Source organism: Stenella coeruleoalba (assembly GCF_951394435.1).
Source record: "Stenella coeruleoalba genome assembly, chromosome: 4".
Classification (NCBI taxonomy): domain Eukaryota; kingdom Metazoa; phylum Chordata; class Mammalia; order Artiodactyla; family Delphinidae; genus Stenella; species Stenella coeruleoalba.
In genome coordinates, this window is record NC_137149.1 from 67,641,268 (window position 1) to 67,654,490 (window position 13,223).

General features: G+C 40.8%; 1 protein-coding gene across 1 annotated transcript; it reads right to left on the reverse strand.

Moving 5' to 3' along the window:
* Positions 1–3,836: 3,836 nt before the first annotated feature.
* Positions 3,837–5,457, reverse strand: KCTD8 (potassium channel tetramerization domain containing 8; the record flags this gene model as incomplete). Its single annotated transcript, XM_079919808.1, has 1 exon — positions 3,837–5,457. The coding sequence occupies exon 1, from the start codon at positions 5,331–5,333 to the stop codon at positions 3,837–3,839; it is 1,497 nt and encodes a 498-aa protein (XP_079775934.1). The 5' UTR covers positions 5,334–5,457.
* Positions 5,458–13,223: the final 7,766 nt, after the last annotated feature.

Genomic DNA, 13,223 nt, shown 5'->3' on the forward strand with positions numbered 1-13,223 from the left:
TTTTAAAGACGTTTCTTAGAAAGCTTTTAATGCAACAGGCCTGCTAACATAGGATTGAATAGCTGTTTGAATATTTTCAACTCAGCTAGCTTTCTTCAACCAAACACAGTGAAATAAATCAGAATGTATTTGAAAGAGTGTATATAAAAATCCATTAAGACAGATTAGAATTCACCTTCCAGTTCAGTAATAGCATTAGGTCCTATATCGGGCATTCTCATACATCACAACAAAAAAGACTGTACCAAATTTAAGGAATATCAAATGCACCTAGAGAAATGTATACTTTCACACCACGTATTATTCAACCAACACAGAATGCAAAACTCAAAGCACTATAAGAGAAGAGCAGTGAATCAGTACTACCTTTCTGTAAACACACTGTTTATGAGAAATAAAGGATATATATAATGCTCATTTTAATTATGGGTAGCCTACATATCACATTCCAAGCAGATAGCTACTGTCTATGTAATACAATGCCAACACAAAATGCCTTTTTTCGTCTCTGAGATATTGCTAAAAAGAGCCACAATTACACTTAACAGACACCCCCCAAAAAAACAGAAAACACAATAAATCAGTTTTCCTTCAAGAAAGGACAATCCATCTTTAGTACTAGTAGAGTAATATGGAATTTAATAGTACTAGTATATGTTGCAGAGTCTAAAATCTTGATAAAACTATGAGTTATGACTGATAATAGATCAAAGTGTCCATGTAGCCAAATGAAGCTGATATTAAATCTTTAATAGCCTGTATATAACCTTGAGTATTAGAACCCAGTGATGTGGATACAAGTACTTAAGGAGATATGAATCTAGCTCAGAGTCTGTGAGAAAATACTGCCAAAGTTTCAACTCCTAATGCAGAGTATTAAAACACTTCTTGGCCCTGAATCAGAAAAAGGTTCTGTTGGAGTTGATCCAAAAGAACTAACTGGAGTGTGATTGGCAAACCTAGGTGACTCGAACTTGGCCTGAAAAATCCAAGTTCCAGGGAAGAATATGGTTATAAAATTGGTTGTTTCAAACTTCTGAAAGTTTATTATGCTATCATTTAATTGCAAAATAATTTTCTAATTCACTTTACAAGTAAATCAACTATACTTACTAAAAACAAAATTTAAATTTAATACTGACAAGAAAAAGTCTTTACTATAATTGTAACAGCTAACATTTTTTAAGCTTTTATTATAGGTCAAGCACTGGTCCAAGCACTTTACATGTATTCTCAAATTCAATAAAATTCGTACTATAATAATCTCCATTGCACAGGTGAGGAAACTAAAATAATTTAGTCAAGATCACCCATTTGGCAAATAGCAGTGTCTGGGATTACTGAACCATTTGCCACTCTCCTCCCATCTCTACAGAAACTCAGGGGGAAGTTGGGTGCAAGGGCGGGGGGAGTGAAGAGCTGAAATTGATGTTCAAGTGTATAAACCAATTCTACACTTCTCATAGCAGCTTCAAACTACTAAGTTCACCTTTAAAAGGTGTTAAAATGACTGATACATGTTATACATTAAAAAAAAATGTTTTGAAAGAATTGTGTCAAAGGAGAAATAAAAGATAATAAGGCCCTCTGCATCTGAAACGGTGGACAAACAAGTTCATCTAATGATTTTGTTTTTATGAATAACACTGGTAGTCTTTTAAAAATAGAGATTGCTAAACAAGATAACTACACTGAATAGTTAACATTATTACCGTCACTAAATAGAATGGAAATACAGTGAATTTTCATTCACCAATTTAAATGGAATCCCATACAAAATAATTTGTGAAAATGTGCTGCAAGCTATACAAAACATAAAATAAATGTATATATAACAGTGTTCGAGATAAATTTTATATGACAAATAAAAAGCGGCAACCACATTTGGTTGGTCAACTGGAATACCACTTCAAAAGAACCATATTTAATCTGGAATTGTGTATTTTCCCCCGCAGGATAATCAATGAAAAAGGCTTTAAGTTGCTTCCTTAGATTTCTGGGACTTTTATCAATGAATCTCAGAACTCATTTGTTATGTGAATACTCTGCAAGTCATTATTCATAATATAAATATTTTATTTTCTTTCACTTCCTCTAGCTCCAGAAGTGAAATATCCTGAATTCTAAGCATCTCTCAAATCATCTTATGACTTAAATTGGCTGAGTTTCCAACTTCAGTACACTATTTTATGAGCATTTTTCATAATTTAAAGACAACCTGTATTATTTCTTCATAATCAAAGTAATGGGCATTTTCAAGTCCGCAAGTTTCTAGGGGGAAAAGAAAGACCAAAACTGCAAAAGAATCCAAAATTCAAGAACCTTAACTGCAGAACACTTATGCTTACACCTTCTCTAACAAAAATCACTAACCACTAAAAATCACTAAAAGAAGTCAAAAGTTCATTTCCTCTCATCTTCTGAAATGCTTGGAAATATATCTATTATATAAATGACATAAATGTTTAAGGTCTGAAGTGTCAATAAAGGTCCCTTCCTTTGGGTGGCTTTTCTGACTATTGTGATCTTTTTACTGTGTAACAAATAATACTTTCATATAATTAAGAATAAAAAATCTTATTAGTTTTTTTATTGAAATATAATTGATTTACATTATTGTGTTAGTTTCAGGTGCACAGAAAAGTGATTCAGTTATATATATATTTTTTCAGATTATTTTCCATTACAGGTTATTACAAGATATTGAATATAGTTGCCTGTGCTGTACAGTAAATCCTTGTTGCTTATCTACTTTATGTATAGTTATTTGTATCTGTTAATCCCAAACTCCTAATTTATTCCTCCCCCCTTTCCCCTTTGGTAACCATAACCTTTTTTTTCTATGTCTGTGAGTCTGTTTCTGTTTTGTATATAGATTCATTTGTATTATTTTTTAGATTCCACATACAAGTGATATAATATTTGTCTTTCTCTAAGAAAATTAGATTTTTATCTACCACTTCAATGGACACTTTCTTTGCTTCTCTGTTGAAATGGTTTTCTTAGGAAAACCAGCACTATTAAAAAAGACAATCTAACACTAAGTGTGCTGTGTTTTGTCACCCTTACCTCCAAGGCTACTAGAATACACAAACAATGAGCAACTTCCAATCAATCTCACGCCTGTGCAAAGAGAGGTCCTTTCCACTTCCCTTGTCAAAATAAAGTGCAAAAAATTGCCTGGATCCCAAACAGTTAGTGAATTACTTAATAAATAAATGCAATTAAAGCTGGGCTTATACATAGGCTGTCAGTGCTACTCTCCCTAACACTACAGGCAAGTTTTCAATCTTCTTGTGTCTTGAGAAAGAAAAAACATTTGCCAAATGATGTTCCTGCTCCCATCCCAGATGGCTTTCCATTTGTCCACATAGCTCTCTAGTTGCGGCCCTCCTCACTTTATAAACGTCACTGCGAATTGTCCCGGCCCCGGTTCCCCATCCCCCAAGCCTCAGTGCTAGTCGGTGGAGTTCTTGAACTTGACCCACAGAACCCGCCCCCCCACCGCCCCCGCCAAAGTGCACTACAAAAGGCATTGCGCCAGATGCTTTCCAATCCACTCCCTCGTTGTCTCTGTTCAGAAAATCACTACGTTTATTCCCCCTGGGAAAGTGGATTCAATCCCTCATTCGCACTGGAGGCGCCCAGAAAGGAAACACAATCACACACACGCGCGCGCGCGCACACACAGGCGCATACACACCACTTCCCTTCCTCATGTCCAACTCTGACAGCACTCAGACCACCAAAGCCCGTTCCCTCCACCCTTCTCTGTTCAAAACCCCTAACAGTTACAGAAGACAACTGGCGCGAGAGAAATCTGAGGTTTTTATGGGTCAATGGAAACCTCTTTCCCCCCGGGCCCTTGAGGGGCTTTGGAGGCACAATCGCCACTTCTCTTGTTGCCCCTTTCCGCAACCACCCATAATTGAATGCTCCAGCGCCGACCCGCACCAACCGGAGGTAAACCCGGCGTGCGCCGCGGTACCTTGATGCCAACCCGCCCTCTGGAGGGACACCACTGGGACCCACATAAGTTGACCCCGTGAGTCCCACGGAGACAGAGGGAAGAAAGGGGACCTACGCGCCCAGCCTTGTGCCCCTGTCTTTTCCCGGACCTCAGTAGTAGAAGGGTGTCCAGAGGCTCCAAGAGCTGGGCGGGGCGAGAGGGCAAGATCAATAAAGTTAAGAAAGAGGACTGCTTGGGAATTGCGTGCTCCTGAGTTGCTGAAGAGAGGAGCCAAAAGGGAGATCGCAAGGCACGAAACCGTAAATCGTGTCTGCCGCGATAGGGGAGGCACACAACGACACCAGACGCGCTGGAACCCGCCGCGGGTCGGCGAGGGGGCGGGAGAACTGGGAAATTCGAAGACCACGAACTTACGGAAGAAGATGTACTCCGTGTAGCTGCTCCAGATCTTGTCTTCGCGGTACTGGTTGACGAAGGCGGCGGTGCCCGAGGAGTTACACGCCACCATGTGGAAGCCGGCCTCAGACAGGCGATCGAACGCCTGCTCCAAGTAGGTGAACTTGAGGTAGAAGCGGGACGTGTACTTCTCGGGCGGCCGGTCAGGGTCGCGGCTCTCGTTGAGCGTGTCTCCAAACACCTCCTTGGCCAGCGCGATGCGTCCGCACACCATGATGCGCGCCACGCGCCGGAACTTGGCGTCAGCCTGGTTGTCACGCACCGTGGTGTAGGAGCCTCTGTAGCCGAGCGTGAGGAAGCCGGAGCGCTTGTCCGGTGCGCCGCCACCCCCGTGCGCTCCGGGACCCGAGGGCGCTGCGGCCGCCGCCCCGCGCAGCAGCGCCTCGCTGCTGCCCTGCGAGACGTTGTCCTCCAGGTCGCTCTGGCAGCCCTCGTCATTGAGCGAGTTCTGCTTGATGACCTTGGGCGACAGCAGCTTGACCAGGTCGGTGAGCTGGAAGTACTCGGCCTCGCGCAGGAGCCGCTCCTTCTCGGGGAAGTGCTCCGGCAGCGCGAGCTGCTTGTCCCGCAGATAATCCAGCACGTATCTGAAGAGGAAGCCGTCCCGGTCGATGAAGAAGCGCGCCCGGCTGTCCCTGGGCAGCTCGCCCCGGCGTCGGGCGCCGCCCCGGGGGCTAGAGGGCGAGAACATACTGGCCAGAGTGCTATCCGGGACGCTGAGCAGCGTCGAGTGCTTGGTCACATAGACCTGGCCCCCTACGTTCAGCTCCACCACCTCGGGGAAGGGCGAGGGCGCGCAGGGCCCCGGGGCGGCGGCTGCCGACGCGCCGGGCGAGCTAGACGAGGAGACCATCTCGCTAATGGGCAGGATGGTGCCGCCGCCGCTGCCCGTGTCCTTCAAAGCCATGGTCCCCTCCCGCCGCTGGCCAAGTGACCCTGGAGAGCAGCACTTTCTCCTTCCCGAAACCCGCGCCTTGCACCCCCAGTGGCGTGCCCCTGATGCGCCCTCGGGCCGAGCGGCACGTTTCTCCGGCCGAGGAGGCCCGCTTCAGGGCTCGGGGCAGCGGCGGCGGCGCCCGGGCTCCATCGGGGGAGCGATGTGCAGGAGAGGAGCTCTGCGGACGCCGCGGCGGCGGCGGCGGCGGCACGAGGAGGAGCGGCTGCTCCTTTGGGGGCGACGGCGGGGAAGTGTGAGAGACTTGCGAGAGGCTCTTAAGCTGCCGCTCGGCTCTCCGCGGGGAGGGCGGGAGGAGGGGCGGGAGCAAAGAAAACTCGCCGCCCCAGCAGCTTGCGAGCGCGCCGCGAGCCCCGAGCGCGGACTGTGGCGCAAACTACTCCTCGTAGCCGGGGAGGCGGCGCTGACGTCAAGCCCGGGACTGGGACCCGAGCCACAGCTGTCATTTAAAGAGATAGGTGCCAGCCTCCGGCTGCGGGGCTCCGACGCTAGGGGGAAGGACCGAGGGCCGAGCCTGGAGGTGATGCTACTTGACAGCGAGCGTGGAGATGGGAAGAAGAGGGCAGGGAACCGAAAACAAACGGGAAAAAGGACAGCATCTCTCCTTCATCCATTTCATTCCCCCCTTCCGTCCGTCCGTCCGTCCCTTCCTTCCTCCCTTGCCCTTGTTCGCCCAGTAAAACTATCTTTTTTTTTTTTTTAATCTTGCATTAAGGTGGGAAGTGGGGTAGCGGGTTGGGTTATAACAGAAATGCTAGGGTGCCAATCTGAAATTACTACAAATGTTGGCGTGAGGACTTTGATTGCCAAAAAAACTACATGGGGGGTGAATCTCTTGTAGTGGTTTTAGCATAGTTTTTGAAGTGAAGGGCGAAATGCCGGAACCTCAATTACATTCAGCCGTCCTGATTGCATATTTAACTGCATGTGCTACAAATAGTTGAAAATTTTTAAAACTGAAATGTTTTTCGGTTCACAAAACTAATAAAAGATTGTGGTAACGTGACGGTTCTCTCCTTTCATCCCTTCAGTATTTGATTCATAGTAGATGCTTAATAGATATTTTTGGAGGAAGGGACAAAGCCAGGGAGGAAACTTACTCTATTTGCTCCTAGTTTCCGTTCCTGCTCTATCCTCTGATTAATCTCTTCATTTCCCTTTCAGCTTTCAGGGCAAGAGAAATGGCTTATGTTTTATTAGTAATCTAACCGTAAGAGTCAGGGCATAAATGAAAATTATATGAATTTAAGTTCACTTTAATTTCCATTTGTACACAGCACAGGTACAGGCTGTAAGATCAGCATTATTTGTGATAGTGAGGATAGAGATGCAAATGAGGAACTCCGTTCTTGTGGCTATTCATCCTGGGACATCCTTTTGTGTTCAGAAACATAAAGAATCATTGATTTATAAAGTACAAAGGTGAAAAGACTACACTGCTATACAAGTAGTTTGCTTCAAAAATTATCATAGTATTATAGATGAACCTTATCCATTAACAAAATAATGTACAGATTTTCACATCTTTTTAAAAATTCTAAATGCCTACTTAAGATTCCTTCACTCTGAATCAACCACACACACACATACATACACACACACACACACACACACACATACACACACACAAAAGTACTGGATTTGAGATAACAGTTGTAACCTCTAATTTTTATAAATAATTAATAAATTGTTATTTGGAGTATTAAAAACTATATTTAATTCATTGATCCTTATAAGCCACATCCCCAGAAAATGTTATATCAGTTTTGAAGTTAGATTACCTGAGACTGAAAATGCACTAATGAAAGAATACAATATATTTACCAAAGTTCTAAGACTTAAAACCTGGTGTACATTATGCATCTTCATGCAATCCTCATATTCAAACCTATTGCCTCCCCCCAAATTTATAAACTGATTAAGAAGTAGAATTGATTTTAGCCTTCTTCACTTAAAAGCTACCATCAGAAAACATCTGAAATGAAAAGTAATAGTTTCTGAAAAATGAATTAATAGAAGATTTATAATCTCTATAGATGAATAAATAATAAAGCCTTGAACCACTACTAATGAAGCCCGTTTATCATGAGGTAAGTGCCCCTAATGATAAGTATGTTATAGACCATAGAATCATAATGAAGTGGATGTATAATACATATGCATAAGTGTATATGAATATAAGGTCTCCAATGTTATCAGGTTGAAATCCGTTTTATTCTTTTTAATTACATAAAGTATGCTCATGAGACAAAATGGTCTAAAACGTGTACTCTAAATGAATCATCTTAGAAATTCTTAGTGAATTTCTCTGTGTGATGTATTGCTTTTTAAAATAATTCTTTCAACAATGATTGAATATTTTTCCTTAATCCCTTCCATCCCCATACTCCAATTACTCTCACCTCCTCCCCCCACTATACCCTCCAAACTCCAAACTAAAATTGCAGGTCCAGAATGTCTTTACCTGTTGTTCTCTCAACTAGGAATGCCTTTCCTTTTCCACCAGTCCCCTAATCCTTTCTCCTTGTTTACTGCTTCCCTGATGTTTCAGCTTAAATAGTACTTCCTCTGGAAATCTTTCAGATTTTTACCAGTCCAGGTGTTCCCACAGCACCCTATGCTTATACAAGGGCAGGGTTTGTCACACTAGTATGTCATTGTTTCCCATCAGATTGTAAGTATGGCATACAACCATATGCACTATTCTATCCCCAGCATCGTGCCTAGCCCTTAAAAGATAGTCAATTTCTATTTCTTGAATCTTTACTGCATAGAAATGTGTTCACATCACAAATGGATGACAAAGCATCAACTAACTGCTAGACACTGGGCTAAGCAATGATATTGCAGAGATGAATAAGACTCAGTCCTTCACAATTAAAATCAGGAAAAGTGAGAACAGAATCTGATTAAAACAAAATCAGATCTAAAGGAGAAGGGAAAGCAAGAAAGAGATAGACACTATTGGAGCAATCATTTTGGTGAACTGAAGAATTAACACCAAATACTATAATTAGAACCATCTTGTTCTAAGCCACAGACACCATTAATGTTCCCTAGGCCAATGTGATCACAAAGGTGGGTCCTTAAGCTCTTCTGTTGCTGTGCAAAGACAAGACATCAAACTTCTCTGCCTACAAACTACACTAGGTCACTTCACATTCCCAGAAGTTTTAAATAATACAGTCAAAACTGTGTCTCTAAAGGTACAGCAAACTAACCAAAAAGGATAAAGTCCAATTTGTAATAAATAATTTGTAATTTAAAATAACAAATTAAATATTTCTTCACTAGTCTAAGAGTTACTTAAAGGCAGGAACTATATCCTCTTTGACAGGGGAGGATGAGCACAGAAGGTAACAGTGAGATTTAAAGTCAGGTAGAACTGGCTTAAAAAAATCTACCTTTGTCTCTTCCTGGCTTTGTGATTTGAGCAAGTGACTTAACTGCTCTAAACCTTAGTGTCCTCATGGGTATAGCAGAAATAATAAAGACCAGAGACTTCTCTGGTCAAGAGACTTCTCTGGTCAAGATGGCCTTGACCATCTTCTGCAATCATGCGTCCAGTAACATGGCCATTCCAGTTTGATGGAGTTCATTGTATTTACTGTCTGTTTCACACCGCTGTTCTGAGGACTGAGAGCAGAGCCACACCCTAACTAGAAAGATCTGGGATTCCAAAGCAGATAACTGGTTACAGTAGCTCTACCTACCTTTCTTCCAATCGTCTCACACCTAGGGTAACATGCAGTAGCACAGCCCCTCCATCATGAACTTTCCCACACTACCCCCAGCATGTCCTTCCCTGTCTGTAGCCATGGTTGTTCCTCTCTTGTTGCACTTTATCATCCTAGACATTGATATAATTCCATTGATTTAATTTACCTAGGTCCTGTTCTTTTCTTTCATTTTTTTAACTTTATTCAGTCTTTTTACTGTGGTCTAATTATCCCTTTTAGCTTGTTTGTGAACAAGGCCAACTGCACTTCTAATTTTCAGGAACCCACCTGGTATCTGTTTATCTTGTTCAAGGCAGTCGAAAGTTTTACACACACACACACCCAGAAAAAAAATCTTCAAGTATTTGTAATTCTAAGCAAAAAGCCTGAGATTCTTTCCTGTAGAGAAAGAGCCTGGCAGTTTTTAGAGCAGTGATGTCCTATAAAAATATGTGAACCACATTTCTAATTTTAAACGTTCTAATAACCACATTAAAAAAGTGAAAAATGAAATAGGTGAACTTATTCTAATAATATCATTTAGTTAGCCCAATGTATCCAAAATATTATCATTTCCAATGTAATCAATACAAAAATGTATTAATGACATAATTTATATTTTTTCCATCCTAGGTCTTCAAACTATGGCATGTATTTTACACTTATAGCACATCTCATTTTGAACTGTCCATATTTCATCTGCACAATAGCCACACGTGGCTAGTGGTTACTCTAATGTTCAGCACAGCTCTGGAGCATTTGCGACTAATATACTTGCTTGTTTTGAGGATTAGGTAAGATAACATGTCTTCTTAAAGATTTGATTACAGGACCTGTAATGAGATGAGTCTGTAATTCAACACTTGAGTAGAGTCATTAACACTTGGAATGGGGACCGTGAAGCAAAAGCCAAAAAAAAGAGGAAAATCTCTAAAAAAGAAGAAAGAAAATAATATATACTCTATCAGTGGAAGAATTTCGGTTTCCCTTTCATGCCCATCACACTCCCATAAAGGAAAAATATGGGCAAGTTTTGCTATACACATCAATATTGTGAAAAGCAGGCCAACGCAAGGGCCGATGGCTTCTTGCAAGGTAAGAAGTGTAAGCATTGCTGCCAGAACAGGGTCAACATGGGTAGGTACAAAACAATATAAGATGAGAAGGACCATCTTCAAATTCAACAGTTGCTGGGGAAACTTAGAAAGCAGAGTATAAAAACTAGCTCACCCCAAAAATCTCACCTATCGGTTTTGAGAATTTCAATGATGCTGTGAAACAAAAAAACTTTGCAAATGAAGTATTTAGGAAACTCAGGATATCAGTGTTTGATGCATTTGTTATATAGCATATTCCAGCAATTTAGATACCTTACTGTAAATTCATGAGAGTTCTAGGTCTATATTATAAATTATAGGAGCACCACCAAAGGTTAGGGTAGCAGTTGGTAAAACTCTATTAAATTAATACCCAAAGATATTAATGAAATTTTGTATAGATCATGATTCAGTATATCTAAGCACTTAATATAATGCCTGTTAAATAAAAAGTGCTCAGTAGATATTTATGAATAAAATAATTTGTCAGCCATTTTCATATTAACTTACATCATGTAAAGGTCATGTTTTTGGATGTGGCTGTGTAATTTAATATATAGTATGTGTGTGGGAATGTATGTGTTGGGAGTAGTTTAGCAACAGATGGCCTTGTATTTCATCTTGCCCAGTTGGCTGCCTGCTTGAAACACTGATTAGCTCCTCAAACCTTGGAGGGAAAAGGCAACATAGCCTTAGGACATTCTGGATAAAAATTTTAGGCTGGGCAGTGGGGATAATATCCTGATCCAGGATGGAATCTGAGCCTCTTCAGATAACATAAACCAGGAGCCTAAAACTGGTTATGCATATATATTATATGCGTAATATAAGTTTTATCAATTCTGTGCTGCAATTAAAAAAAAGCTTCACTGATTAGAAGAAGATTCTGAAACATATGACAGGGTAATGTTAACTTCTGATGTCAGATTTTCCCTTGGAAATGCCCCCAAATTACAAACTTTCCTTATTATTTTAACCAATGACTGGCTATTAACTGATGAGTTTGACTCCATTACTAAAAAAACTAATCATAACAGGAATTCAAGTATTTCCTACCCTTTTAAAGTTTTTGTCCTACCTCCTAGGTTTGTCAAGAGAATTATTTAAATAATGACTGTAAGGCACTTGATGCTCCTCAGAGGAAGTTACTATTGAAGCAAAATAGTGTTATTGTAAATTCTTTACCTCTCCTGTGATGCTTTTCTCCAGTGGGGACACAGGCTGAGTTGCATTTGTGAACTTAATCCTTCATTCTAAGGTTCCCAGTTAGTAAAATGCTTGATAACTATCTTAAATCTAAAAAGAAGCAATTAACATTTTAAAATAAATGCCCCCAGGTAATCTACTATTAAAAATTATGAATGCAGTGTGGATGGGATTGCTGTTAGCTTGATATACTACAATACAGTATATATTTTCTAGAAAATTCCTTCTCTTCTCATTGGGATTTTTTAAAAGGATGACTGGAAGGTATGTCAAATGACTAAAGTCCTTGGCAGGGGCTAGGTGCCTGAGCCTGGGACAGTATCTGCACCAAACTGATAGATGAGGGTGAACCACATGAAATAGCCAATTTTGTAAAAACTATCAAAACTCGGCAATTTAATATGGTTCAATTTAATAGTTTTCAGGAACAAGGACAATGAATCTAGCACCATGTCACTCAATGCTTAAATATTTAGAAATGTGTAATTCATAACTTGAGTTTTAAACATGCATATTTAAGTGTGCTAAATCTTTATAATTTTTCAGAAAAAAAGTTCTGTCTACCACTTTACTCTTGGTTCCCTCAGCACTTAAATATAGCTAGTACAAAAGACAGTTTGTTAATATTTGGCTTGAATGTATTCTGAATTATCCTTCATGTGTGTCTGTTTAGCATCTCTACCTAGATAACAAACTCTTTGCAAACAGGGACTATTCTCCAGTTGTCTCATTTCCAATTCAGTGTTCTGCATACAGGATGATTAAAATGATGATGGTGAGTTATTTGTCTACAGCATGACTCATTAGCAGTGAGACTACTCACAGATATTTGTGGTACTGTTTCATTTTTATGTGTACTGCTAAACAGGAAAATATTGATATTTGTATATCTCCAGACTCTATTTTAAGGAGCACATCAGTCAAATTTGACCTTAAAAATACAATTAAAGCACAATGCTTCAATCTGGGAGAACATTCTAATATAAGGTGTAAACTGAACTAATGAACACCTATTATAGTACACTATGTTATTCAGTAAAGAGCTTTCTAAAAATCTAGCTTTAAAGTACATTAAGTGTTATAACTTTTCATGCCAGTGAATGTTAGGGTGTATTGTGTTTCCCCTCTCTCATAACTGAAGTGGACCAGAAGTCTGAACAGGAGCCAGAAATTGAATTTTAATCCCAGCCCTACCAATGACAGAGATTTACTAAGTGACCCAGAGCAAGTATCTTTCCTGTTCACTTTCCTAGATGGTCAGATATACACATCCTGATATATTTGGGGAACCTTTCTGATGATCTATTGCTGCACAAAACCACCCCAAAACTTAGTGGCGTAAACAGTAATCACTTTATCCCTATCTTTATGATTCTGGACTCAGCTGGGTGGTTCTTGCTCAGGCCTCTACAGGTTGCAGTCAGACAAGTGGCTGGGACTGGAATCACCCAGTGCCTGAGCTCTGAAGGCTCAACCATCTGAGGACTGGAATAGGTGGGGCTTTTTGTTCTCTCTCTTTCTCTCTCTCTCTGTTTCTTTCTATGTGTTCTGTGCATATAGTCTCTCCATCACGGTGGCTCAGGGCTCCAAAGTTGCACAGCCCAAGAAGAGGGTACCAAGCAGAAGCTGTATCATGTTTTACAACCTAACCTAAGAAGTCACAAAGTCTCACTTGTATCATATTTGATTAAGCAAGGCAGCCACAAAGGCCTTTCCAGTTTTAAGGGGAGAAAATATGGACTGTACTGCTTGAAGGGAGAGTGAAAACATTCTGGAAGAGCATGTGGGACCAGAAATATCATGGCCATTTCTGCAAAGCA